The sequence below is a fragment of the Oenanthe melanoleuca genome, chromosome 14 (assembly GCF_029582105.1).
Source record: "Oenanthe melanoleuca isolate GR-GAL-2019-014 chromosome 14, OMel1.0, whole genome shotgun sequence".
Lineage (NCBI taxonomy): Eukaryota > Metazoa > Chordata > Aves > Passeriformes > Muscicapidae > Oenanthe > Oenanthe melanoleuca.
The window spans coordinates 7,126,436-7,153,229 of NC_079348.1; the positions used below are offsets into that span (position 1 = coordinate 7,126,436).

General features: G+C 55.1%; 3 protein-coding genes across 4 annotated transcripts; 1 reads left to right on the forward strand and 2 right to left on the reverse strand.

Moving 5' to 3' along the window:
• Positions 1–33: 33 nt before the first annotated feature.
• Positions 34–9,654, reverse strand: FLII (FLII actin remodeling protein). The gene is made up of 30 exons (XM_056503378.1): positions 9,520–9,654; positions 8,597–8,707; positions 7,440–7,511; positions 7,233–7,313; positions 6,846–6,931; positions 6,531–6,692; positions 6,321–6,424; positions 6,047–6,222; positions 5,810–5,967; positions 5,619–5,703; positions 5,193–5,340; positions 4,956–5,089; positions 4,652–4,864; positions 4,392–4,571; positions 4,236–4,318; positions 4,083–4,157; positions 3,774–3,857; positions 3,536–3,707; positions 3,357–3,461; positions 2,958–3,149; positions 2,561–2,749; positions 2,331–2,470; positions 2,026–2,251; positions 1,704–1,858; positions 1,518–1,578; positions 1,306–1,434; positions 1,119–1,225; positions 849–954; positions 700–765; positions 34–539 (listed from the first exon to the last, which is right to left on the reverse strand). The coding sequence occupies exons 1-30, from the start codon at positions 9,580–9,582 to the stop codon at positions 405–407; spliced, it is 3,798 nt and encodes a 1,265-aa protein (XP_056359353.1). The 5' UTR covers positions 9,583–9,654; the 3' UTR covers positions 34–404.
• Positions 9,655–9,783: 129 nt separating this feature from the next.
• MIEF2 (mitochondrial elongation factor 2) lies at positions 9,784–14,469 on the forward strand. Of its 2 annotated transcripts, none has more exons than XM_056503387.1 (4): positions 9,784–9,969; positions 10,266–10,440; positions 10,908–11,085; positions 12,094–14,469. In XM_056503387.1, the coding sequence occupies exons 2-4, from the start codon at positions 10,273–10,275 to the stop codon at positions 13,137–13,139; spliced, it is 1,392 nt and encodes a 463-aa protein (XP_056359362.1). In that variant the 5' UTR covers positions 9,784–9,969; positions 10,266–10,272; the 3' UTR covers positions 13,140–14,469. The 2 variants fall into 2 exon arrangements, with proteins under 2 accessions (XP_056359362.1, XP_056359363.1); XM_056503388.1 differs by having other exon boundaries at positions 9,788–9,896.
• A 1,059-nt stretch (positions 14,470–15,528) lies between these two features.
• Positions 15,529–26,657, reverse strand: TOP3A (DNA topoisomerase III alpha). The gene is made up of 20 exons (XM_056503381.1): positions 26,571–26,657; positions 25,953–26,178; positions 24,550–24,609; positions 23,928–24,001; positions 23,254–23,329; positions 22,620–22,728; positions 22,222–22,365; positions 21,576–21,746; positions 21,254–21,354; positions 21,046–21,120; positions 20,857–20,939; positions 20,530–20,737; positions 20,191–20,376; positions 19,903–20,032; positions 19,456–19,569; positions 19,211–19,376; positions 18,667–18,810; positions 18,266–18,388; positions 17,318–18,021; positions 15,529–16,399 (listed from the first exon to the last, which is right to left on the reverse strand). Exons 2-20 carry the CDS (start codon positions 26,130–26,132, stop codon positions 16,221–16,223), a joined length of 3,027 nt encoding a protein of 1,008 aa, XP_056359356.1. The 5' UTR covers positions 26,133–26,178; positions 26,571–26,657; the 3' UTR covers positions 15,529–16,220.
• Between the last annotated feature and the right edge of the window lie 137 nt (positions 26,658–26,794).

The following is a 26,794-nucleotide window of genomic DNA, read 5'->3' on the forward strand; positions in this document are numbered from 1 at the left end:
AGGGTTGGGGGGGAACCAGAGCCTGGGACAGTGTCGAGGTGAGAAAAACAGCCTTTATTGATATGATCCAGATGGGCTGATCCCTGCTGAGGGTCCATCCCCAGGACAGCAGGGACCACCTGTAAGGCCCAGGGCTGAGAGCCCCTCACTCCCCCCAGTTCTCCTTAGCAAAGCATCCTCCCACCCAAACTGGGAGTCACTCCTGTCCCCCAGTGACAGGGCGAGCTGGGCACTGGTTTGGGGCAGCAGCATCCCCACGCAGGGTGTGCCAGGGGCCCACAGCACAGAAGGGGGGACGGAGGGACAGCCCCAGATCCCTGGCTCGGGGGAGGCGGTGCGGGCTGAGCTGGCGCTGGCGCAGCCGTGCCGGGGGCAGTGGCCGGAGCAGCGCGTGCCCCCAGCCCTTAGGTGGGCGGCTTGCGGAACACACTCCAGGCGTGGAAGCAGCGGGTGAAGGGCCAGGGCTCGTTGCCTTTCCGCACCAGCCGCAGCTTGCGGGGGTGTGTGGGGTCCTTGGAGCGCATGTGCTGGATGTACACCTGGGGCAGAGCATTGCCCTGGGGCTCACCCACCTCCAGGGTTGGTATTCCCCAGCCCAGAGCTCTGCACCACCCAAATCAGGGCCTCCAGGGGAGAAGGAAGTGCCCAAATCTTCCCAGATCTTCCCTCACACAGTCCCAGCATGGAGGGAGGTCTTACCTGGCACGCCTTGAGGCTCAGCTTGATCTCCACCTGGCTGGTCTGGGTGCCCACCCACATGTAGACCTGCAGAAAGGATCAGAACTGGGCTCAGCCCACAGAGCCACTGGAAGATCTGGGCCCAGCACAGCCTCATGGCCCCAGCTCACCTCCCGCCCATTGTCCAGCAGCATGATGTCATCATCAGCCAGGTCATCCTGGCAGAAATCCGAGCACTTTTCTGACACGGAGAAATAACCTTTCTCATTGGAGCATCTGCAGGGAGATGGACAGGGACAGCATCAGGTATGAGTTTATTATAACTTGGCTCGTGTAGAGGCAAGGAATGTGATGGAGCAGCTGTTTTGGCTGTTTGGTTCCCAAGGGGGATGGGCTTTGTAGGAGGAAGGGAAGCAGCACAGACTGGAGCCAGTGCCCACCTGAAGAGCCGTGAGTGCTTCATATAGTCAGCATCTTCATCATAGGGCTTCTGGCCCCCAATGCCCACCCAGAAGAAGTTTTCGGGTTCTTCTCCCTCATTGATGACCTGAAAGGCCAGGAACAAGGCTGAGTGTGGCCCAGGTGGTCACTGTCACCCAGGTAAGGTGGCACAGAAGCCCTGCTCACCTGTTTGCTGTAGGAATCATCAAACATGTGGTTCATTATGTCCTCAGCCAGCTTGGCCTCATCAGGGTCAGCTGCCCGGCCCACCCAGGTGTAGACAATGCCCTGGTTGTCCGTGCTCTCAAAGGGAACCTGGGGGACAGAGGAGTCAGGGCTGCCCAGGGGGGCAGGAGGGCACCCAGGCAGCCCTGAGGATACTCAGCCACCAGCACTACCTTGAGGATGAAGCAGAACTCAGAGTTGAGCAGAGCAGCGTCCGTGTTGATCTGGATGCACCTGGAGACGGAGCCCCCGAGGCACAAATCAGTGTGAGACCCATCAGCTGTGCCCAGCAGCAGGAATCCCAGCTGGATGTGGCAGCCCTGGGTGCTGCTGGCAGGGAGCAGCCCTGGGGCACTGACCTGGTGCAGAGGGCGCCGCCGTTGGTGCGGATGTGGTACAGGCTGGGCTGGGGGGTGCTGACCCGCTCCTTCCGCTTGCCCCGGTGGATCACAAACCTCCTCTTGAAGTGCGACAGGAACTTGGGGTTCTCCTGCTGCTGGGTCATGCGCACCACCTGCACAGGGGGGCGTGTCACAAGGGGCAGAGGGACTGCCCAAACACAGCTCCAAACACAGCTGCACCTCCCTGCCAGCTCCCCTCTCTGCTACTGTCCCCTGCCTCAGCCTGAGGGGCAGGTAGAGAAGCAAAGCTGACACCCCTGTGTAACCCCCAGTGTGTCACCTCCAGCTTGCCGCGGAAGTGACTCTCAAACTTCTTCTGGAGGCTGAAGGTGAAGGTGAGCCAGCCCATGTTGGAGGCCTCCCGGCCCTGCCAGAAGTAGACGATGCACTGGGAATCTTCCTCAGGCTGCTTCTCCTCCTCTTCCTCCTCACCATCCTCTTCCCCTTTGCCTTCACCCTTCTTCTTTTTCTCCTCATCCTCCTCGTACTCCACTGGCACCCAGTACCTGAGGATAGGAACAGTAATGTGAGGGATGGGGACAAGGTGGTCCAGCAGTCCCTGAGAGAGGACAAGCCAGGTGTCACCTGCACAGGAAGACATAGCAGTCATGGGTGTGGAAGTGGCCAAACTCCTCCTCAGGCAGGCGAGTGAATTTCTTGCCCTCCAGCACGAAGCCCTCCATGCCATCCAGGTCCTCATTCCACTCCTCCATCAGCTGCTCTGCCTGTGGCCCCAAATGCTGTGTCAGACCCCAGCTCCTCCAGCAGCACCCAGCCCCACGCCATGGGGGATTCACGGGCATCCCCAGCCCTACCTCGCTGAGGGGCATGGGGGGCTGGCGGGGCAGGAAGAGCGCAGTAAGGTCGGCCTTCATCTGGTCCTTCTTCTCAGCATCCTTGCGGACCTTGCCCGCCAGGCCGCCGTCCTGCAGCACTGTCTCGGCATTCCGGGTGTAATCCACCCGCAGGACATCATCCCAGTTCTTGAACTTGGACTTGAACACCTGCATCACAGAATTGTTAAGAGATCATCAAGTCCAAGCTGTGACTGATCCCCACCTCATCAACCAGACCAGAGCACTGGGTGCCACCTCCAGTCATTCCTTGAACAACTTCTGATGTTCAAGGTGTAAACTGGGGAGTAGGTAACAGACCCCCAGCCACAGCCCCCTCCCAGGCACCCAGCACCCACCTGAGGGGTGCAGGCCCTACCTGGCACTCGGTGCCCTCCAGGTTCCTGGTGACCATGGCGTGCTTGGGCCGGTGCAGCATGGTGCACAGCTCCTGGCTCAGCTTCAGCGCCGCCGCCCGCACCAGCCGCGACGACTTCCTCCCGATCCAGATGAAGACGTCAGACCAGCAGTCCAGGATGTACACACTCTTGGTGTCCAGCAGGCTCTGCAGCTGAGGGCACCCCAGGAAGAGGGAGTCAGGCACCTGGAGGTGTTCCCAGCTGGAAAACACCCTTCCTGCCTGCTCCTGACAGAGCAGAGCATCCCCCAGCCAGGCGCTGCTGGCTGAACCTCCCTCTCCCAGAGCATGGCTGGAGGCAGAGGGGCATGAAACCAGTCTCACTGGTCAGACTGGGAGAACCTCCCCGCCCCAGCCTACCAGGCGCATCTCTGGCATCAGATCAGCCTTCAGCCTCTTCTTGTGCTCCACAGAGAGCTTGTAGTTGATCTGGGGAAGCTCCAGGTAGCCCAGACCGAGGCCGACCTGCAGAGGGAATGGGGACAGAGGTGAGTGGGGACCCCAGCAGGGCTGGTGGCTCTATGGATGCAGCTCCCCACCTTGTACAGCTTGGGCTTGTGGGGCTGGAAGTCATCAGGGACACAGGGTCGGATCTCTTCGGGCTGCCCCCCCAGCACATCCCAGAATTCGGGGGTCTCCTGGCCCTGGGTGAGCAGTGTGATCTCTGCCTTGCCCTTCCGCTCGTTCTTGTTGATCTTCTCGGCGAAGAGCCTGCAGTGGGAGCAGGTGAGATGGCAGCTGGGCTCCCCACACCCCCGGCACCCCCACCAGCCCTACCTGGCCTTGGTGGTGCTGCTCAGCGTGGCCTGGCTCCCACGCCACACCAGGAGGTCGAGGCCATGGTCCAGGAGGAAAACAAACCTGGTGGAGAGAGGTGAGAGGAGTCAGGAGAGAATGGGGTGTGCTGAGCATCCTCCCCATCCTGGGAATCCCTGCAGGGTACCAAGTGGGGTTTGAATGCATACTCTGGTAGAAACGTGCTGGCATAGTGCTGGCATGGTTCTGCACCACAGAACTGCAGCTATAATGTCTCAGGTGGACCCTGCTGAACCTTCAGCAAGGACCCTCTGTCCCCTGGTCACTCACCGGGGGTCCAGCGATGTCCCTTTCAGTGCCACCGGCTCCAGCTTGACATTCTTCTTCCCATAGACACGGTAGAGCCTGGGGAAGGGACAGCCAAGGTGGGACATGGGGCACTGCCTGCCCCACACACCCCCCAGCCCCTGTCCCCAGCTGTACCTGGTGACATACTGCGTGTCCTCAACGGTGAAGAAACCGCTGGCCGTGCCACCCTCGATGTAGGAGATGTCATTGTCAAAGACCTGGGGGCAGGGAGGGAGTAAGGGTGGGACAGGAGGGGCTGGGGGCTACAGGGGAGCTGGGGGTTGGCCTGACCTGAAGGAACTCTTCACTTTCATCGCCCATCTCCTCCCGGATGCTGCGGCACTCAGCCCCCAGGTAGTTGCGGAGGTTGACGGCGTGGATGGCAGAACAGGCCTTCTTGTCCAGCGTGGCCTCCTGCCCGATCCAGTAGTAGATCTCCCAGTTCAGGGAACCATTCTCATCCAGGAAGGTCTGGAAGGACAAGGGTGTGAGATGGGATGGCTGCAGCTCCAGGCAGGGGATGTAGGGGACTCTTGGTCCTCCCCAGGTACCTTGAGCACGATGTAGCAGTCGGCTTCATAGAACTTGCCATGGAAAGCCTCATCCACCAGCGTGGGCACGAAGTTCTCGATCTGCCAGACACAGACGCCAGGCAGCTGCCCCACATCCTCGCTGAAGAACTCTGAGTAGTCCAGCTGTGGCTTCTCCAGGCCCTGGTCCCAGCGCCGTGTCTTCAGGTCTGGCGCTTTCGCCTCCCCACTCTCCTGTGGGACAGGAACAGCTCAAATTCGGGACACCAGAACCCTGCTGGCACCCAAGGAAGGCCAGGGCCCACTCTCCCACCTCAGACCCTACCTCTATCTTCTTATTCTTCTCCTGGGCCACGTCTGACATCCCCTTCAGCACCTGCTTGGCCTGGTCATCCTGGGCAGAGTCCTTGCGCCGCCGCAGCCGCATCTTGCGGGCCAGCGGGTCCCTGGTGCTGCTCCCTGGGGACACAGGGATGGGGTGAGAGGCACCCTGTGGAGTAGGGCTCATTTCCCAGGGCTGTGCCGAGGCAGGGAAGGCGTGCCCTCATCCCTACGCACGTACCCGCGGCGGCGGCGGCCACGGTGGCCGGGGAGGCTCCGGCCAGGCGGAGCTGGTTCTGCAGGGAGAAGTCGATGTTGTACCACTCCGAGGATCGATCCGCCGGCTTCGGGGGCATCACCAGGCTGGGGTTCTCACGCACGTCCAGGATCTGCCAAGCAGGGCACAGTGAAGTACACGCTCACAGGGACATTTGGGAATGTGGCATGGGATGGAGACCTCCGGAGCACTCCAGACCTCAGTGAGGTGAGGAGATATGGAAGGAGCCCTGAATCCATGGTCTGCCTGGGCTGAGCCATGTGGCAGATTACAGGTGTTGGACCTGAGCTCCCCTCGCCTCATGCAGCCCACCCTCCAGCCCTGGGATCCCAGGGAGGTGCTGGGGCTGTGGTGGAGCCAGCCCAAGGAAGAGAAGTTCTGGGTGATTACCTCCACATCTGTCAGAAAGTGAATGGCCTCTGGCAGCGTCACCAGGCGGTTCTTGTTCAGCACCAACTTCCTCAGCTTGGAGCACCTGTGGGACAGTGATGCTGTGACATGCCAGCCCAGGGTGACTTGTGACCATACAACCTCTGCGTTCCCTCTCGGGGACACAGCAGATCCAGTTGTGTGTTCCTTACCTGCACAGGCTCTCAGGGATGAGCTCCAGGTTGTTGTTGGCTGCCATGAACTCCTCAAGGTTGGTAAGCTTGCCAATGCCTGAGGGGATCCCATCAAAATCCAGCTTGTTGGAGTTCAGGTATATCTTCTTCAGCTTGGTCAGCTTACAGATGGCCGACTGGGGAAAGAAGAGATGGTGGGGTGAGGGAGAGCCATGGAAACATGAGCAGGGATGGCACACAAGGACAGGGACATACAGGTAGGGAGGTGAGCTGGTTGCGTGACAGGTTGAGAGTCTCCAGCTGGGTCCACTGGTCGATGCAGAGGGACAGCTCTGTGATCTGGTTGCTGCTGAGGTTGAGGCGCCGCAGGCTGCCCAGGGTGTAGAGACACTCAGGGACACGGCTGAGGTCGTTGCAGGACAGATCCACGTCTGAGGAAAGAGACAACGGGGTGACACCACCAGCCAGACCAACATGGGGCTGGGAGAGCCCCTGGAGGGCTCTGTGGGGCTGGATGCCCTGGTCCCACCTGCCAGGTTGACCAGGCTCTCGAGGCTGGTGGGCAGGTTGCTCTGCGTGCGCTGGGTGTTGCGGAGGTGCAGGGTCTGCAGGGCTGTCATTGCCGGGAGCTGCCTGGGGACCAGGGAGAGCCACAGGGCAGAGACAGCATCAGCATGGAGCAGGAAGCTCAGTGCCATCCCTGCCAGACTGGCAGGCAGCCCGGGGAGCGGGGCTGTACCGGAGCTGTGCGTGCAGCAGGGGGTTGTTGTTGAGGATGAGGGTCTGCAGGTGCACCAGGCGCCTCATCTGGGGTGGGAGACTCTCCAGCTTGTTGTCACTCAGGTCCAGGTAGAGCAGGTCCGTCAGGTTGATGAAGAGCTGGTTGGGGATGGTGTCGATGCTGTAGGGATATGGGGAAATTCAGGACTGCCTAGGATCTGCACCAGCCCTGGTTCTCCCTTGAAGAGGGGCAGGGACTGGGACCCAGAGCAAAGCCACCAAGAGAGGTGGCCAGGGCCAGGAAAGGGAGAGTGTCACCCTAGTCTGGACCCACCTGTTGTGGCCAAGGTTAAGGACCAGCATGTTCTTGGCATTCTCCAGCTCCCTGGGACACTCTGTGAGCTGGTTGTAGCTCAGGTCCTGGGAAAATGGGAGCACAAAGCAGCTGTCACCCTCTGCCCCATGCCCAAAGCTGAGCACTGGGGGATATCTCCAGGGGCACAGCAGGAGCTGGACCAGCACACAGACAACCCAGGGAACCCATCCATGGCATCAGCCTTTAAAGGAGGCATTGCCAGAGGGTCATCCTGCTGACAGCCAGCTTCCCTGGAGCTCAGCCATGGGCTCGGGACTGGTGCTCCCAAGGAGCCACCAAGGTGCAGGAATAGAATCCAGGAGTCTGAGCTGGCTCCTGCATCAGCTGAGGAGACTCTGCACCCACCAGCACTGAGAGGTCATCCAGCTGGAAGATGTCATCAGGGACTCCTGAGTTCTTCAGGCTGTTTGCACGAGCCACAATTGCCTGCAAAGGGGAGAGAGGCAGGAATGCAGCTGCCTGCTGAGCCCCCAGGGTGCCCAGGTATGATCCTTGTGTGCCCTGAGATCCCAGAGGTGCCTGGGGACCCCTGAGCAGGAGGGGGGCACTCACCCGGAGGCAGGGCAGGCCGGAGAGCTCTCCATGGAGCGTGGTGAGGCTGTTGTGACTCACGGAGAGGTGTTCCTGCAGGGAAGCCCCAGACAAGCCCCAGTGAGCAGAGAGAGGAGCTGGAGCTGTGAAGGGCAAGAGCTGGGCCCCCACACTGATGTGGAGGCTCCTCCATCCCAGGAGAGAGTTGGGGACTTGTGAAGCCCTGTCACACACAGAGTTGCTGGGACACTCCCAGTCCCAAACTGGTTGTTTGGCGCCGCGTGCCTGTGCTGCCTCCACACCCCTCATTCCCTGGGGTAGCCCTGGCTGGACACCTCAGCCCTGCTGTAGGGTTTGGGGTGCTCTGGGATGCCACTGAGCTGGCCCACACAGTCCCCGTGCAAACAGATCCCAGTCCTTGGAAACACCTCTCTGGGTGATCTGGCAGACGTGGGCACTGCTGGGGTAGGAGGAATTTCCCTGGGGAAATGTTTTCCTCTGAGCATCCCCAGCCCCGGCTGTTGCCTGCTCAGGAACACAAGGAATTGGCAGGCTGTGGGAGGGATGCCAGGATTTCATTTTTTCAGTGTTGCTGTGGCCCCTGAGCTCCTGGCAGGGCTGGTGGGAGCACAGCTCCGAGCAGCAGGGAGGGATTCCCTGCACCTGGCACGGGGATGGGGATTTCTGGCAGCATTTAAAGCCCTCAGTTTGTCTGACACTGACAGGATGAGGTCCCTGATGTGCTGTGGACACCACCAAAGCCAAGCTGAGCCACGACTCCACCCATGGCCTAGTAGAGCTACCCAAAAAACAAAGCCAGGCAGCTGCCAGCTCCTGCTTTTTGTATACTTTGGCAAAGGAGAAGGAAAAAAAAGCCCCAAAATCCTTGATCCTTTCCATTGTGACCATCACCCTTCCCTTTTGCTACAGGACAGAGGATCTAAGCATGGTTTTTAATCTGCTTTTCAAGGGAAACAAGGTAAAATTGACTGCAAGTCCATCCCAACCCCACTCCTGACAGCTCCTGCATCTCATTTCAACCACACATTGTGGCCCCGTGCTATTATTAGACACCAAAGCATCTGCTGCTGAGCCTCGAGGCTGGCAGGGATCAGGGATCACACAGGGATCCCCAGCGAGACAGGGGAGCCCCATTCCATCCCAAACACGGGGCTCACCAGCTTCTGGAGGGCAGCGAGCTCCTCGGGCAGGTAACAGAGCCCCGTGCGGTTCAGCTTCAGCCAGCGCAGGCTCGTCATCGCCTTCACGTGCTCCGGGAAGTATCCACCCTGCAGAGGAGGAGGAGGGTGAGGAAAACACCTGTCCCATGGGATTAGGGTCTGGGGACCTCAGTCTGATTGATGCTCTGTGGTCATGGGAGGTTTGGCACCGAGCGGTCCTATGGGACTGGGAACTGTGGGGTCATGGTGGCCCAGTCCTCAGGGACTGGGAGCTGTGGGGATTGGGATTACCCAATAAAATTATCCCAGTCACATAAAACTGGCAACTAGAGGGCTGGGATCACCCAGTCTTAGGGTACTGGGAGCTGGCAGACAGGGATCGAGCATTCCTAGGGGACTGGGAGATGGGGACCATGGACACCCATGGACACTCCTGTGGGACTGGGAGCTGGGATCGCCCAGTCCTCTGGAACTAGGAACCGGGAATGCCCAGTCCTGTGGGACTGGGAGCCGGGATCGCCCAGTCCTATGGAACTAGGAACCGGGAATGCCCAGTCCTGTGGGACTGGGAGCTGGGATCGCCCAGTCCTCTGGAACTAGGAACCGGGAATGCCCAGTCCTGTGGGACTGGGAGCCGGGATCGCCCTGTCCTGTGGGACTGGGAGCTGGAGGCTCGGGGATCACCTGTCTCCCTGGGGGTGGGGTTGCTCCACCATAGCGGCTCGATGGTGGTCAAGCATCGCCCACCCCCGCAGTGCCCACGGGGTGGAACCGGGACTGCCCCAGGTCACCCACCCCGAGCGGGGCCAGGGCCGGGATTCCCCCGCCCCAGGAGCCGAGCCAGGCCTGACAACCCCGCGGAGCGCAGGCCCGCAGGAGCCCTGTGTGCCGGGCTGCCCCCCGCTCCCGCTCCCCCGCACCTTGAAGTCGTTGCCGCTGAGATCGACGCCGCGGACGAAGGGCAGGACGCCGGTGGCCGCCATGGCGGAAGGGCGGGGGGACCCGGCGGCGGCACCGCGCCCCGACAGGCTCCGCCCCCCGCAGGCCCCGCCCCCGGGCCCGCCCCGGCCGTGACGCACCGGGATGGGGCGGGGCCGGGAGCTACTTCCGCGCGGGGGTGGGCGGGGCCTCGCCGCGCCGCGCCCCCATTGGCTGAGGCCCCGCCGGGGGCGCGCGGTGAGCGCGGGGCGGGGGCGCGCGGGGGCAGCGCCGGGGCCGGGCCGGGCCGGGCTGGTCCCGGTCCCTGTTCTGGTCCCGTTTCTGGTACCAGTCCCGGTTCTGGTGCCGCCTCCCCTCGGTCAGTGGGGACGGGGGGGGCTCCCTTCCCGCGGTACCGCCCCAGCGCCGCCGGTGCCCCGCGAGGCTTTCCGGTAGGGCCGGGTGGGGAGCGGGTGGCCCTTCTTCGGGATGTCCCTTCCTTCCCTGGGGCGTCTTTTCCCGGCGGTGCCCGCTCGCTGGGGTGTCCCTTCCTTCCCTGGGGTGTCCCTTCCCCGGTGACCCTTGCTCCCTCGCCGCACCCAGGTGTCCCGGCGGCGGCGGGAGCCTTTGTCCCGGAGGAAAGCGGGCCAGCGGAACCCTTGGTTCCCCGAACCCTCCCGCCCTGCGGCTGTGCCTGTCCCGATGGGACAGATTTTCCAGCCCAGGGTGACACTCCTGTTCTCCGCAGGGCGACCATGGCGGCGTTTTGGCAGCAGCGGGGCCGGCGGCAGGAGAACGGCGGGCTGGGCAGTGTCATCGACGGGCTGGGCAGCGTGTTCGATGTGCTCTTGGCCAACGCCAGGCTGGTGCTGGGCGTCAGCGGCGCGGCTGTGCTGGCCATCGCCACGCTGGCCGTCAAGAGGGTAAGGCTGGGGCAGGGATCAGAGCACGGGAAGATGCCCAGGAGAGCTGGGTTGGCCGCAATGTGGTGTGGCAAGATGTGCCCCAAACTTCAATGTCTGCTCCTGAGCTGGTTCCTTGCATATGGCACAAATGCCACTGGTGCTGGTGGCAGTGCCGTGGGTGTGGAGCTGCCTGCTCCCACCCTATGGGACCATGTATCCATGCTCCTTTTGCCTGGAGCATTTGGGGTCCAGTATCCCATCCCAAAAGTCTGGGCCTTAATTTGTATTTGGGTATCTGTTTGCCATGTGAAACCTGCAGGAAGATGATGTGTGCATTTGTGGCCCCCCAAACTGGGTGTTTTTCTGAGTAGAAGCCTTGACTGGGGCTGTCCCCCCATGTGTGTGCTCCAGAGGGGCTGTTGTCACCCATAATTCATGGAAAACAAAGATAACAACTTGTCCTCGTGGGTTTTCCTTCCCTCCAGCTGATCGACCGAGCCACCAGCCCTCGGGATGAGGGCGATCCCAAAGCTGAGCAGAAGTCCCTGGAGGAGAGCTGGCAGGACTTGGCACTGATCAAGACAACACCAAAACCCCCCAAGAAGCAGAGAAGGGAAGACCTCAGCGAGCCTCTGCTCTTTCCAGCTCAGCCTCTGGTGCCAGGTGAGGCTCCCAGTGCCCAGCCAGGAAGATCACCTTGGTGTGCTCCGGGTGGCCGTGCTGCGAGCTCCGTGATATTTTTAGCTCAGCGTCCGGAAAGCCGACCCGACTGAGCCTGCCCTCCTGGGAGGCTCCCGAGCCATGGCCCCATTTTAGGCAATGCCTGTGGAAACAGGAGCTCTGATGACAGCTGGGGTACCCCAGCCAGTGCTGCAGGGTGGGGGCTGTTTGGGTTTGTTTCCTCTGGAGCAGTGGTGGCTGTGCTCTTTTTCTGGGTCAGCTCTGCCTGTAGGAAGGTGTGCTTGGGAGCTGCTGCAGACAAAGGCTGCCTTGTCTGGCTGCCCATGGAGATGGCGTTTTTCCAACTGGGAAACTGGCCCAGCTTGGTCCAGGGCATGTCCTGAGATACTGGACCCAGAGCAGGATTGTTTGTGGGATCCTCATGTGAGGAGGTGGAGGGGCAAGCACTGATCTCTCTCATGACCAGTGACAGGACATGGGGGAACAGCAGGAGCTGTTTTAGGAGAGGTTTAGGCTGGATTTTAGGAAAAAGGTTCTTCCCCCAGAGGGTGGTGGGGCACTGACTATGCTCCCCAGAGAATGGTCATGGCCCCAAGGCTGTTTGAGCTCCAGGAGCATTTGGACAACACTCAGGGACGGGTGGGATTGTTGGGGTGTCCGCAGGGCCAGGAGTTGGATGATTTTCGTGGGTCCTTTCCAACTCAGCCTGTTCTGTGATTCTCCAACCCTGGCAGCAAATCCTTTGCCTGGTTCCCATCTCTGCCTGAGGAGTGAGGCTGGGAACAGTCAGGTTTTGGGGTTGGTTTGGGCTTTGCATGGCTGAGAAATGCTTTTAACATCAGTGGGCTTAATGAGGGCCTTTGGTGAGGTTAGTGTCACCTCCAGAGGAGTGGGCTGAGAGCTGGGCACCCCACTCATGCCTTCCCCTCTGCTGCTGAGGGTTTCAGGTGATGTGCTCAGAGCTGTGACTTCTCCTTTCCCTTCTCACAGACACCAGGGACTGCTCTGCCCCTCTGGGGGATCCTCAGGTGAAGCCCAGCCCCCTGCGCTGCCTCACGCTGCAGGAGAAGCTCCTCTCCCACAGCAGCCAGCTGGCTGTGCCCGAGATCCAAGCGTCCCTTGTCCCACAGCTGGCCAGGAGCATCTGCACCCAACTGCAGAACTTCCTGCGGAGCAAGTTCCCAGAGCTGCCCTTCGGCCGCCTCTTCCTCAGCGGGGCCCTGCTCGATGGCCTGGAGGTCCTGGCAGCTGACCACATCCACCTCATGCTCCCAGTGGTCCTTGACACCGGGATCTGGAGCCTCATCTCTGGAGAGGACACCGTGGTGAGGAACCCCCAGTACTGGATGATCAAGAGGATCGATCTGGGGTATTTCCCTCGTGGGTGCAGCCCCTGGGACAGGTTCATTGTGGGCCGGTACCTCTCCTCCAGCGTGATCAACGAGACCCTCCACAAGCTGCTGGTGGCCTCCATCAACTGGCCTGCCATCGGTGGCCTGCTGGGCTGTGCCATCCACCCCGTGGTGGCCTCCCGGGAGCTCAAGCTGGAAGTCAAACACGATCAGGTTGAGCTGAGCATCACCCTTTTCCCAGTGGTGGAAATGGAGGACAAGGTTCTTCTGTCTGTTCCTCCTGAAGGACTGGTGGAAAACCTCTGGCTGGAGAGCTTTTACAAGGCAGAAGTCTCGAGGGTGAAGGAGCTGGATGCTGGTGACTCCGGGGCTCGGCAGCTCTGCCTGCGCATCCTGAAGGGCGTCTGCAGGAGCCAGCCCAGCCTGCACAAACTGGGTGGCAGCCCCGTGACCCACGTCATCCTGCACCTCAGTGACACTGCCTCGGACTGGGCAGAGGAAAGCCTTGCTGACAGGTTCCAGCAGGTGCTGGAGGAGCTGGTGGCCTCACTAGAGAAAGGAGTCCTGCCTTCTTATTTCAACCCCAAAATCAACCTGTTCTCCGGGCTGTTGGAAGAGGAAATTGATGAGATGGGTTTTGTGCTCTACAGGGCCATATCTGAGCCAGAGGTCCTGCTGAAGTGACTGGTGTATGGGATCTCCTGAACGTGGGGTGTTGCTCCCCTGCCTGCTGCTCCTCGCTCTGAGGGCTGTGATGCTTCTAGTTGACTAGTCAGTAAAAGGCAAAGTTCTTGCACTTTATGACAAAAAAAAAAGGTTCTTGTGTGAATAAAACGTGCCTGAGCAGAGGTGGGTGCTGGCAGAAGGAGCCTTTGGCTCAGAGGCTCTGCTGAACCTGGGGTGAGGGCAGCCCACACCACACATGAGTTCAGTCTGCTGGGAGCCCAGTGAAGCATGTTTGGTCTCTGGCTCCCAGTGTCCTCTGCCTGTCCCAGCTGTCAGGTTCCTCTCACGCTCTGAGACCAGCTGGAGCTGGAGGGGAGCAGCCCCTTCCTGCTGCTGTGTCCTGCAGACCCCTCAGGTGCCACGTCCTGGGTTGGTCCTGTCACCAGCACCCCACGTGGCTTCACTGTGCCAGCACTTGGGGTGGGAGGGAGCCTCACCCACCTGGAGGATTTTGCCAATCCAAAAGAAGCCCTGTGGATGATCTGGGTGGTTGTCTGGGTGCTGGATGGCTGGTGTGGTATGGATGGTACAGCCATAGCAAATGGGGCTGGGGGTTTATTCCTTGGAAACCCTTCCAGCTGCCAGAAGGGGTGAGCTCAGCCCTACCTAATTTGTTCTGACAGTGTTGATGCTGCCCTGAAGAGGGGCCCTTGTCCCATGCAGTGTTTTGCTGAAAGATGTCCTGAGAAAGTGGAGAAAGTGCTGCTAGCTCTGGGGAAGCTCCTGGTTTCAGCTGGAGGCTGCAGCAGGGCTGTTTCCCCTCCCCGGTGGGTGGGTGGCTGCCAGTGTCTGTCTGCAGGTACTGTGTCCCCTCCTAGTCTGTCTGATCACCTTTTCACACATTTATTGCTGCTGTCTTGAGGTCCTTTTTCCCTGGAGCCCCACAGTATGGGGTGGGGAAGCAGGGCAGGAATGATGTGAGCAGAGTGCTTGCAAGAACTGAAGTGGTTTATGCTCTTTATTAAGAAGATATATTTTGTTTGGGTGTTTTGTTGTTTTGTTTTTCCTTTCCTTTGAGTGGCTGCTAGTAGGGTTTGGTCTGGCTCTAATCCCAGAGAAAAGGAATTTATTCTTGTATTTAATGGGAAGAGCTGGTTTTGCACGCGGGTGGAGCTGGAGGAATCCTGTGGACTTCACTGTGAGCAGCTGTTGTGGTTTAATTTTCTTTACAGCTATCATGTTTATGGGAGGAAAAAACCTGCTTTTCCTCCCAGTCTGACAATTACTTTGTTCCTACAAACCACTTCCCACTTAGTGATGAGAATAAACCTTCCCTGTGCACACTGGTTCTCTGGTGTCAGCTCTCTTGTCTCCTTCCCCCTAGTAAGGGCTGGTGACCCCCCAGCTGTGGTGGCCTTCCTGGGAACCACCCAGGGTGTGTCCTTGCTGCCTGGAGAGCTTGGTGATGGTCAGATCCCATCCTGCAGTCTCTTCCTCCTCCTTCTCTTCCAAAGCCCTGGACCCATAGGGTGCCTGGCAGCAGTGTGGGAGCTGTCTGGACACTAAGCTTGTCCCACTTACAGGGCTCAGCTGAGCATTGACTAGGGTGAGATTCCTAAAGCTGGTCCTGGCTGATCCAGCAGCAAGGTTTAACCTGCTCCCTGTGTCCTGCCTAGCTACTGCTGTTGCCATTCCAAGGTGGCTGGCCAGACTGCTGCCCTGCCTTGGCTCAGTGACTGCATTCCAAAGCCTCATAATCCTGTTATTTTGGCCCAGGGTGTGTATTTTTAGGCCATGGCTGTTAATGGTGGGAGTGAGGACTACAGGGAAATGCAACCCAAATTCTCCTGACTTTCTGCATGGATTCAGGCCTGATGGCAATGGACTGCTGCAGGGTTTCAGGCTCTCTTTCAGACCTGTGCTTCCAGCTGCCCTTAAAGTGCTCCAGAACTTCTGCCTGTCCCCTCAGTGCTGACCCCAGAACTGCTCTGTGCCCAGGAGCAGGATCCTGAGCAGCACTGGAGGTCCTGGCAGCACAGCACAGGAATCCTGCAAGTCTCCCTCCTTTGATGAACAGAGGAAGGCCCAACAGTGAGGGAAGAAGCAGCCTGGCTTCCCAGGGAGTTCAGTCTGAACTCAGAAGAGAAAAACAAAGCTTCTCTTCAGCTCAGCCAGTTCTGTCTGTCTGTCCCAGGTCAGCAGATGCAGCTGGTGAGATAAAAAACACTTTTCCCATCTCTTTGTAACTCACTTCTAAATTACTGCAGGGAGTTTCTGCCAAGAGAGCTCCTCTATTGTTCCCATGATTGGAAAGAGCAAGATTTGGCTGGATGCTTATACAGTAAAAGCTTCACTATTTTATGTAGGAAGAAATCATTAGGCAGAGTTAAGGTGTCACTGCATCAAATTTAAAATTTAAATAATATTTAATAAGAAACTCATTAGTTTGACTAGAATAACTTTCATCAGCTAGCAGCATCACAAAGGCAGGTCTCAAAGTCTGAGGAAGAACTCGCCTTTAAATTCAGGAACCATCTAAAATGAAGACTTTTCCTGAGCCCTGAAGCTGAAACTCCTCCCAGGGCAAGGACCAGATCCCACCTGACCTTCCTTTACTGGCAGGGACAACCCAGGTAAGGGTAAAAAAAAGGAGAATGTTGCTCAGGTAACATCAACTTAGAAGGGAACTTAAATTCCACACTGTGGAAAGCCAGGGACTGAGCAGAGCTCAGCAGCCCTGGTGCCTGTCCTGGTGGCCTTGATCCAGCTTCCCTGCAGGGAAAGGCCAGGAACAACCACCAGGATGGTGCAGGGGGACAATCCAGTGCAGTTTTCTCCACAGACTCAGCTTCCAAGTGCTTCCTGGAAATGTTCAGACTTTCCCAATCTGCTCAGCAGAAGAGCAGCTGGAAACAAAAGCTGGAAGTGGAACCACTTTCCTAAACTGGTTGAACCCTTGCTATAACAAATAGCATCCCTTGGCAGGAGCAGCCTACAACCAGCACCTCCAAAAAACACTCAAGGATTGTTCCCAGAGCCCAGTTCCTTGTGGCAGATGTGGCTCCTGCAGAAGTCCACAACCCTGCTCCTGGCAGCCTCTCAGTGGTTCTGAGGGCAGTTTTTCCTCGTGTGCCCAGGCTGGTGGCAAATGCTGCAGGTCCGTGGTTTCTTGGCAGCAGATCCTGAGGAGACACTGCCTGGTCTCTTGGCCTTGCTTCCCAACCCTCTGGAGTATCCATTGCAGCCAAAGTGGTTCAAAGAGTCGCCTTCAGAAGGACCTAGAGATAAACAACTTGAATTTAAGGATCTTTGAAAACAGAAGTAGGTGAGAAACACAAGGTAAGTTCAAAATAGCAGATCAAGGATTCTCAGATTATTTCTGAACCTGCATTTGCTTCAGACTTGTCTGAACAGTGAAATATTACCCATTTGTCCTGCAGCATTAGAGACATGTGGGAACAACACAGGGGAAGCTGATCTGCCTGTTTGCATGCTCTGGTCTGCAGGTGAAGCAGAAACAAAACATGGCAGAGAAGAACTTGGGCTTTAAGTAGTTTTGAAAACTTGATTTTACCCCTTTAGGCACAAATGTCTGAGGAGGAGAAGGATCTCTCACAGACCACACCTCCCCCTCTGGGACCTGGTTATCTGTTTTCTCTTTTGCATCCTTGTCATTGTCATTTGTTTTTGTTTTCAGCATCTTTCCACACAGTTTCATCTCTGATCAAAGCTCCAGAATGACTTGCCCTTTCCCTGTACCCCTAAACTAGAGCAGAGGGAGCAGCAGAGTTTCCCTGGCATGCCAGGTGGGTTTGAATGTCTCCACAGAGGGACACTCTATCACCTCCCTGGGCAGCTGTTCCAGAACTCTGCTACCTTTAATGTAAAGAAGTTCTCTCTCACGTTGAGGTCAAACTTCTTGTGTCTGAGTTTCTGGCCATTGCTCCTCATCCTGGGTCTGAGCACCACCAAAAAAAGTCTGGCACCATCCTTCTAGCACCCACCTTTGAGATATTTACAGATCCCCTCTCAGTCTTCTCTTCTCTAGACTAAACAGGCCCAGCTCCCTCAGTCTTTCCTCATCACAGAGATGCTTCAGACCCCTCACCACCTTTGTGGCCTCCACTGAGGCAGCTCCTTTAGTTCAGCTTCAGAACAGCCCCCATGCCCTGTGTGTGCCCCCAGCCCAGCCGTACCTGGTGCCACGTTCTCATCTGCCCACTGGAAGAACCCACACTGCTGCTCCCGGGGCTTGGGGCAGGTGTGGAACTGCCGGCCCTTGTTGGGCCCGTCCTTCTGCACGGTGCGCGTCACGGCAGGCTGCTCGCACCGGCACACCGTCACACCCCCAGCGTCCGAGCTGCTGCTCCCCAGGGGCTCTCTGCCGCCTCCTGGGCGCTGCAACCCCGCTGGGGCTCTCCCAGCACTGGGCTGGAGCAGCGTGGAGCTTCTGTCCTGTGGCTGCTCATCAGCCCAGAGGAAGAAGTTGCAGGTGCTGGAGCTGCACTTGTAGAACTGGCGGCCCTTGTTGGGCCCCTCCTTGCGCACGGTCAGCAGCAGCGCCTCGCTCCCACAGTTGCACACCACGGCATTCCCATCGTCTGCAGCAGCTGCAGGAGCAGCCCTGGGGGTCCTGGAGGAGTTGATGGAGAGCAGGTGTCCCCGTGCCAGGTTTGAGGTGCCCCTGGCTTGCCTGGTCTCACTGCTGCCTCTGTTCAGTGAGTGGTTGGCCTGCAGGTGATGCCCTGGCTGCGTGGCGGATGATGCAGGTTGGGATGACCTGTGCAAGTATTTGAGGTCCAAAAGTTCTTTCAGCATCTCATCACAGCCTCCAATGCAGCCAATGAACTCCAAGGGCATCACAGGGGGAACACTGCCTTTCTTGAATTTAAACTTCAGTCTGCAAGGAAAGGAAGAGTCAAAGTCTCCCAGTTTCTCACCAACAGGCCTCAATTTATACTTGAACTTTTATTTATAGTTTTGATTCTGTTTTGCAGAGGCCAGTTTCCCCAACCCCTCTTCTTTCCATCACCAAGCCAAGTGCTACTCCAGCTTTCCAAGACTGGAATGGAAAACGGCTGCCCAGCCTAGCCCATGGAAGTCTCTGCCTCAATGTCCAACAAGGGATAACTGGCATGACCTACCTGTGAACTGGATGGGGTTTACACACATCACAGATGCTCTCATCCCTGGTCACATCCAGCACAAAATCAGGGAACCAGACTGCAGTTTTACAGGCTGGATAGCCCATGCAGCTGAGGTAGAACCTGCCGTGGGACAAAGGCACTGGATGAGGAAGAGGCAAACTCAACACAGTTTGGGATCCATTCTTGTGTCTTCTCAGCCATCAGAAATTGTCAAAACTGCAGTTTTACTGGGGAAATACCTACTTGAGAAGGGATTCAGCTGAGTCCACACAGCTCGTGTAGCTGGTGGAGTCAGCAAACTGCAGCCCAAGGTTTCCAAGCTTTTACCAAAGGAGGTAAAGGAATGCCTGGAGAAACACAAACCAACACAGGAGGCTACAAGAGATAAGGTCACCAACCCGCCGTTCTTCCTGGTCTTCAGGACCATGTCACTGTTGCACTGGGGACATTTCCGAACAGAAACAGGCGTTTCTGGGTACACCTCCTCCTGCTCTGGAACTTCTGCTGCTTCTCCAAGATACTGAGCCAGGGCCTGGTCCAACCTGTAAAGAAACAAGCACAGCATCCTACAAGGAGCAATCAGGTGCTGCAGTGACTCAGAGTCCCCACACAGCCCCTCTGAGTTTCTCCACGAGCACATTGACTCAGCACCACGTTTCTGGAACACGAAAGGTGTGGGTACAACACCAGAGGTCAGTGCATGTTGCCATCCCCAAATTTAATCTCAACAGCTCATCCTGGTTTAAACCCTTAGCTGGCAGGAACTCCTGAGAGCGTGCCAGGCTGCGAGTCATCCCTTCCCATGCAAATGCCTACACACAGGGGGCAGAGCTCCAGAGAAACAGTGTGACAGGATCCCCCACTCCAGACTGAGCCCCAGGTGAGCAGCCAGCACCTCCCAGCAGAGCAAAGCAAAAGGAAGAGGGCAAAGGCAGTACTCACTGGTTGGCTCTGGCCACAGCTTCAATGAAGACTTGCTTGTACTTTTGGACCTGCTGATGCAACACTACAGATTTGTCTTTCTTGCCCTCACAGATCAGTTTTAGATCAGCCTCCAGCTCAGCTCGAAGGTCAGGCTTGGACATCTCATAGCCCATGGAATCATAGCCTGAGGAATATGTGCAATGGTAAGTGAAATGAAGGAGTGAGTAAGGACTCTGCCACCTTTGTAAGGGCTCTCCCCTCACCTTCCACCAGCCCCATGCCCAGCTGGCCGGGCAGGAAGCGCTGATCTGCCGTCAGCCCCACGTACATCCGCGTCTTGATCGTCTCGATGTGCTCGGCGTGGGTGGCGTCAGTCCCTGGAGGCAGAGATGTCAGTCAGAGCAGGGGCAAGAAGAGATTACCCCTGTGCCTAGGGACAAGGACACAACTTTTGGTGAGGAGCAGCGCTGCCCTTGTGCCCCACTGGCACTGAGGCCAGCACGGTGGTGGTGGCACACCCTAGACCCCAAATTGTCCATCTCCCTGGGTACTGGAGGTGCTCTGCAGCTCCTGAGGATGTTTGGACTTTGCCCTCTACATCCCTTTTTTCTGCACATTTAAGTAATTTCTTATCTACAGCAACATTTGGAGAATTCCCTAGGGAGAATTCCCTCTGCCAAGAGCAAGAGGCCATGCTGCCCAGTACTGACCAATGCCATGTTTTTCCATGAGAGCAATGAGATCTGCTTCCGTGAGGAGCAAGGGAGGACTGGTTTCCCCATCCACCATCTCCACTGTGCTGGGCTGAAAGCGAGATCCCTTCTGATATAGCGGGATAACCTGAAAGGAAGGAGAATCTCTTTGAAGCTGCTTCCTGGTCCATTCACTCAGGACAAAGGCTCTGAGTCCTACAGCCAGAAATGTTTTGCAGAGAGGTCTGAAGTTGGCAGTAAAGTGCTACTTTAGCCTCTCCCACTTCTTTTACTCCAGGGGATTACCTTATCACTCCACTTCTCGTAAGGATACACTTCCAGGTAATTTCGGGCCAGGATCATGAGTCCTTGAGCAATGAATTGCTCATTGGCAATGTCGATCTCCACAGTTGTTTCCTGTCCTTTGGCATCTTGAGAGCAGCAAGCCAAGAAGTGGCGCACGATGAATTCGTAGAGTCTCTGCTCATTGCCCTGAGATCCAACAGTGAGAAGGGTCAGTGTCCTCCCAGGATAACAAGACATCACAAAATTAGTGGGATCTCGGGTGAGGATTTTGTGCTAATGAACATATTAAGTCTTTTATCTTTATTTATCAACCCATCACTTCACTCTGGTTACACCCACCTGCAGGTTGCTGGTGTATTTTGTGGGGTGAATGGGAGGGTGAGCCTGATCGGATTTGGTTCCACTCCGAGGGGTTGGCCCACCCTGATCCAAAATCCTCTGTGCAAACTGTCCCCAGTTTGGGTCCTGTGTTTGCTGTTCTACCAAGGCAGAGAGGTTCAGCTCCTTGGGGAAAATGTTGGTCTCAGTTCGAGGGTAACTAATGAACCTTAGCAAGAAAGACAGGAGAGTACTTTTTGAGTTGTTCCAAGATGTTTCCCATTTCAAACAAAAGCCCATTTAGATTTAAAAGAATTAAGTTAACCAAGCCAAGTCTTGCTTTCTTACCCTTTAGTATAGAGTTTTTCTGCTATTGTCATAGTTTCCTTTGCATTTATTTTCAGTTTGCGGGAAGCCAGTTTTTCCAGTTCCTGCATTGGGAAGAGCCAGAAAACCCAAAAGTATTAGTGGATAATTCAGAGTAAAACATCTGTTCAAAGCTCTTTTCAGAGAAACCATTCCAGAGTTCAAACATACCACAGTGTCCAGGGGCAAGGGCCTCCATTTGCTCTTTGGCTTGCTCACAACATCAACAACAGTCGCTACCGGATCCTAAACAGAATAAGCAAAACCCACATCTCCTTCAGGAGTTTACACAAACTGTTTTTTAAAAGTCTTGAACAAGACAGATACAGGGAATGTTTGGCTGAATATGGATTATGCAACTATTTACAAGCTTTCCTACCTCCATACACATCTGGTAAAGGACCAGGCACGCTGTGTGATTGAAGAGCCGGTTCCTCTTCCAGTTGAAGACCACACTGCCATCTTCATGGTCATGGGTCACTGTGATGGACAACAGAGCTGGCTGATAGAGGAGCCACAAAATGGAAATACCACAAAGGAACTTGGAAACCTTCCAGCTCTGCTCAGGGGTTGTGGCAGAGAAAGAGGAAACCACCTCTGCAGCATTTTGTGTTAGTTGCTTTAATGTTTTTCTTTTCTATCCATATCAAACCCTTGAAGACAGAGCCCAGGACTGTGTTTCCCCAAACAGCTAAAATTACCTTTAATTTTATAGAAGGCTTCAGGAACAAAGGCCTGGATGGCTTTAAAGCGTTCAACTACAAATCCCAGTGTTGGGAACTGGCAGCTGCCATAGCTGATCAGCTGATCTGCTAAAATATCAGGGAAGATCTTCCGCAGCCTCAGAGTCTGGAATCTGGTGAAGGCAGCACCTGAGGAAACAAAATGGGCACAACTGAATACAACAATGTTGAATGATAATCACAGCACTTCAGATCTTTTTAGTACTCTGAACATTAATTTTACTCTATTTAATACTCAGTTGAAGAAGCTTGTCAGTGCTGCATGGTCTATAAGTTTAATATTTGCTCCAAGGAGAAATTTCCTCTTTTCAAGAGGAATTTCTACACAGAAAAGGCTTTTAAACATTGGAATGGACGGCCTAGGGAAGTGATGGAGTCAGATGCTTAAGAAACAACTGGATGTGGCATTCAGTGCTCTTTCTGGTTTACAAGGAAGGGATCAGTCACAGGTTGGACTTGATCTGGGCAGTTGATATTCTGATTCAAAGAGCACACTTCCAGTAAAACATAAGATGTCATTTAGTCATATCTGATCTAAAAACCATGAGACTACAGAGGGCATTTCTGCCTTGTGTTGAGGTTACAGTAACAGAAGTTTACGTGCCTATCCTGAGGTCCAGCTCCTGCCTGACGTCGACGGCGTCGCTGGTTTTTTGGTCGGGCTGGGTGAGGTTCTCACAGGCTGATCTGACAGCATGAAGTGTGATCTCAGAGAACCGGGCTCGGAAAACCTGGAGGTTTGGCTTTACTGCCAGAAGAGAAATCAGAGTGACTCAAACACCAATGAAAAGAGCAACTAAAAAACAGCTATTGAGAGAGCATGCTGTCAACTGATTCTACAGCTTTCCAACAGCTGCATGCACTTCTGGTCTATCACAGCCACATGTTTTATTAGAATTAGTCAGCATTTAATCTGCACATAATAAAATTGAGAATTTGCCTCTGCTAAAGGAGTTATTAAACCATTAATGGAATTCAGACTGATAAAGATGCTCTACACACCCGCTTTGCACACGTGGATGATCTCAAAGCCGATGTTCTCTCCTTCTCGATCACAGTCAGTCCAGATCACCAGGGCTTGGCACTGCTGGATTTCTCGTTCAAGAGTTCTCTGAGAGGAGAAAAACAACACAGGGAGAACATTCCAGGCCACTTGCTCTGTCATTTCATTTCAGAATGACTCACTGAACACGAAACGCAATGTGTATCCATGGAGATGGGTTGTTGCAATAACATTTTGTAATTGTGTGTCTCGGGAGATCAGGCAGCTTTCAAAAGAATTGACTCATTTATTTACATCTAATTCTGTTAAAAACTTTGGCTTGGAGCAGGTTGTACCACAATCTGTTTTCTAAAAATATCTTTTTCTGTAAAATTGAGACACAATCATCAATTCCACCTTGTTGGAAAAAAACATTTCTGTTTTTAGCTGTTCCTTCACTGCACTACTTGTACATGAAAAAGGGTTTCAGTGTCACAAATGAAAAGCATTTATAGTCCTAGGAAATGTAGGAGGAATCTGCTACACTACAGAAATTTGGATGTTAAGGACAAAGGTAAGATCATTCTTCTATGTGGGACAATATTTGTTGAACCAACCCCTGAGCTCAGTTTCAAAGTCTTAACTATGATGTACCTTGATATCCAGGTAATTTTCAGGGCAATACTTCTCAATTTCAGCATCAAAAAGAGCTAAAGGGTTGCAGCTATGCCTGGAAAAGAGAGGAGAAATGTGTGTGTATGACATAAACTAAAACCCCATTTGTGAGACACCAACTGGTGCTGTCTAAGTACTGGAATTAATGTATTTTATTACAGCCCTTGTTTCAGACAACAGAGTTCACATGAGATGCTGAGTAACATTTAAAAGCAACAGAATGAAAAACCAGCCAGAGAAAACAGCAAATCTGAAAGGCAACAAGCAGCTTCTCCTATTTGAAGCCCAGAGTATAGAAGGAGGTAAGGCAGACAAAGCACCTTGCTTCCCAGAACAGCTCCTAGCTGAACAAAGAACACAGTACCATCCCATTCTGGAATCAGTTTAATTCCCTGTGTCTGCCTTGATGTATTTTAACCAGCATCATGTCTTCAGGGGTTTTAGCACACTGAAGACAGGAATTTGAAACAATATTTTGGATATTTTCTATAAAATTTGGAACTCATCACCCTGCTCTGAGTCAGAATCCCTCCCCAAGCTTGCAGTGTCCCAAGGATGTGTCAAGGAGGTGCTTGCAGTGTCAAGGATGAGAGCAGGAGGTGACAGGCCCCTCCTGTGAGGGGCAGGAAGTGACAGGGGCACGAGGTACCAACCATTTGCGAAATGGCATGATAAAATCATGAGCCAGTAAATGTCCTGACACAGATGTCATCACCATGGTAACTTTCTGCAAGAGATAAAGCAAGGAAATTAGGGCCCATCACTCACCAAAAACTACCCACAGCCCCAAAATCTCCCCTTAGTTCTCAATTTACATGATTAGTGACACCTTTCTCCTGTTAATCCCAAAATGGTCTGGGTTAGGAGGGACCTTAAAGCCCATCCTGTGCCATCCCTGCCAAGGGCAGGGACACCTTCCACTGTCCCAGGCTGCTCCAAGCCCCATCCAACCTGGCCTTGGACACTTCCAGGGCTGGGGCAACCAAAACTAATACATCATAACAAGCTCTGTCTATGGCCTTATCCTCAATTTATGTAGGAAGCTCCCAATTCTAAACAGCAACATATTTTTAACTGACACAAAACCAGAAAATCGAAAGATTTAGAGCAACAAAACAGGTGGTTGAGCCAAGAAAACAATATCTGACTTTTCCTCATCTTTGGACAGAACATCCCCATGGTTGGAGCTGTGTTTTGTAACTCCTGACAAATGGCTTTTATTAATTAATATTTGTACTTCATTAATTCAACAGCAGATTGAGAATAAACTCTTACCTGGCCAAACATCTGGTAGTCATATTCATAGATCTTGTTGAACTTGGAAAACCCTTCTCTCTGGAAGGAAAAGGAGAATTCCTGAGTTTCTGGTTTTTAACAGGACACAAATTCTCAAATTTTTTTAAATTCAATTTTTTAACAGGAAACAAATCCATCCCGTCTTGCTTTGTCCACACTGGGATGGAGCACAAGAGGCACATGACAAAGGAAAACCAGATACTGGAGCTAATGGGAATTGCAGCAAGGGGATGGAAATCTCTTGTATCATTTATGGAGACACTGAAATGGTGATTTCCAAGGTAAGAGGGTTTTAAACCATTCCTGAAGGTGGTTCCAGGGTTATTTCCCCATAAATAATGAAGGAATTGATTTAGTTAATGGGGTTGGCCAGTGCTCAGAAACTCCTGACAAACTCCTACCTTGTTCCAAGTGACAAGGAGAGTCCCTAAGGCTACCTCCCATCTAACTGGGACTCATGGAAGTTTCTAGATTGTGTATTTGTTGTTTTTTTTACAGAAGCAGGACAATGTCTTGATTGGGACTGTTAGTGTCCAGGTTCTCAGTAACACCTCTTATTCAAATAAAGGAGTTTGGAGCCACATGGGGGTCAGGTTCTTTTCCCACGTGACAAGACAAGAGGAAACAGCCTCAGTCTGTGCCAGGGAAGGTGTAGGTTGGACATCAGGAAGAATTTCTTCATGGAAAGGGTTATCAAGCATTAGAAGTGCCCAGGGAGGTGGTGGAGTCACCACCCCTGGAGGTGTTCAAGGAACATCTGGATGTGGCACTCAGTGCTCTGGTGGGTGCCAAGGTGGGGATCATGGGTTGGACTCAATAATCTCAGAGGTCTTTTTCAGCCTCAGTGACTCTCTGATTCTAGTCTAGTAGCACCTTAGTTTGGAAATTCCTTAGTTTGGTGATTATGCAAACTGTTACCAGAGCAGCAGGGAGTAGAAATCTTTGAATTTTTTTTTTCTCCAAACCACAGCCCGTTTTTGCTTTATTTAGTGACCTCCAGTAAACCCCTGTCACTTGCTGATGCTGCAGAAGTGGTGCTTTTAGACAAGGAAATGCATGCCAATGGCCGGTGTCAGTTTCTGAAGCACGTGTCATGCACTGCTAATGACCAGGGAGCCCTCACCATGGAGCTCAGTGCCTGGGGAAGGCAGCATGGGCAGGGAGACCTAAGGGAGACTTAAACCACAAGGACCTGAGACTCCCAAATACATTTGGACAAGCGGTGTTTGTCCACAGATCAAAGCAATTCTTATACCCTCGTGACAAAAACACTGCCAAGCGTGCTGATACGAAGTGTCCATGCCAAGCTCACACGGACCCTCCCCAGCCAGCCCTGTCTCGGTGCAGCAGGGAGCAGCACGGTGTGGGTGGGGCGTTCCTACCCGCCGCATCCTGCTGTTGGAGAGCAGCTCAGCGATCCCTCGGGCAGCATCGTTCTTCTCCGCCACGCACAGCACCTTGCGGATCCTCTGCAGCGCCAAGTCGTCCGCAGCCCGCGAGAAGAAGCGCCAGGGCTGGGGCAGCATGGTGCCCCTGGTAAACAGCCGCACGTAGAGGTTCATCACAGGAGCTGAGGCCGGGGCATGCTGCTGCTCCGCGGCCCGGATCCTGTGGGGATGGGGACATTGCTGGTGTCGCCGCCGGAGGCTCAGGGCAGCCCCTCGAAGCCGCACGGGGATGGAGGCGTCACCCCGCTCCACACACAGCTGTGGGGGGTCCCTCGACCATCTCCTGCCGGGCTGGGTCTGGGGCTGCCCTCTCCCCCACGGCCGGGGCAGGGCAGCCCCCTCGTCACCCCTGATCCCCCCTCGGGCTGTCCCTTCTCCGGGGCTGATTCCCCCCTCGGGCTGTCCCTTCTCCGGGGCTGATCCCCCCCTCGGGCTGTCCCTTCCCCAGGGCAGCGCAGCCCCCTCGCCACCCCTGATCCCCCCTGGGGCTGTCCCTTCCCCAGGGCAGACTTTTCCCCTTCCTTTCACCCTCGTCCCCCCGCTCCCCCTCACCGTCACGTCCTGCCGTAAAGCGCAGCCGCAGCGGGGGCACGGAACTACAACTCCCGAGATGCCCCGCGGTGCCCTAAGTGTCCCCCTCCTGCCGCCGCTCCGCCTCTGTTTTCCCCCTCTCCCGTCGCTGCTGGGCCCGTCCCGGGGTCGGTAACGACAAAGGGCGACGACGGTAAAAATAAACAGCTCCAGCTGAGGAAGAGGAGGAGGCGGCGGCGTCGCTT

Excerpts from the sequence above, each read along its gene's own strand:
- FLII (XM_056503378.1), bottom strand. The coding sequence starts at position 9,582 with ATGGCGGCCACCGGCGTCCTGCCCTTCGTCCGCGGCGTCGATCTCAGC. Across the intron at positions 7,512-8,596 it reads TCGCTGCCCTCCAGAAGCTG|GAACACCTCTCCGTGAGTCA; the intron begins GTGAGCCCCGTG and ends GCTTCCCTGCAG. Across the intron at positions 6,693-6,845 it reads CTTAACCTTGGCCACAACAG|CATCGACACCATCCCCAACC; the intron begins GTGGGTCCAGAC and ends ATATCCCTACAG.
- MIEF2 (XM_056503387.1), top strand. The coding sequence starts at position 10,273 with ATGGCGGCGTTTTGGCAGCAGCGGGGCCGGCGGCAGGAGAACGGCGGG. Across the intron at positions 10,441-10,907 it reads CCACGCTGGCCGTCAAGAGG|CTGATCGACCGAGCCACCAG; the intron begins GTAAGGCTGGGG and ends CCTTCCCTCCAG. Across the intron at positions 11,086-12,093 it reads AGCTCAGCCTCTGGTGCCAG|ACACCAGGGACTGCTCTGCC; the intron begins GTGAGGCTCCCA and ends CCCTTCTCACAG.
- TOP3A (XM_056503381.1), bottom strand. The coding sequence starts at position 26,132 with ATGAACCTCTACGTGCGGCTGTTTACCAGGGGCACCATGCTGCCCCAG. Across the intron at positions 24,610-25,952 it reads CCAACAGCAGGATGCGGCGG|AGAGAAGGGTTTTCCAAGTT; the intron begins GTAGGAACGCCC and ends TTTTCCTTCCAG. Across the intron at positions 20,738-20,856 it reads GAAAAACTCTATACTAAAGG|GTTCATTAGTTACCCTCGAA; the intron begins GTAAGAAAGCAA and ends TTTCTTGCTAAG.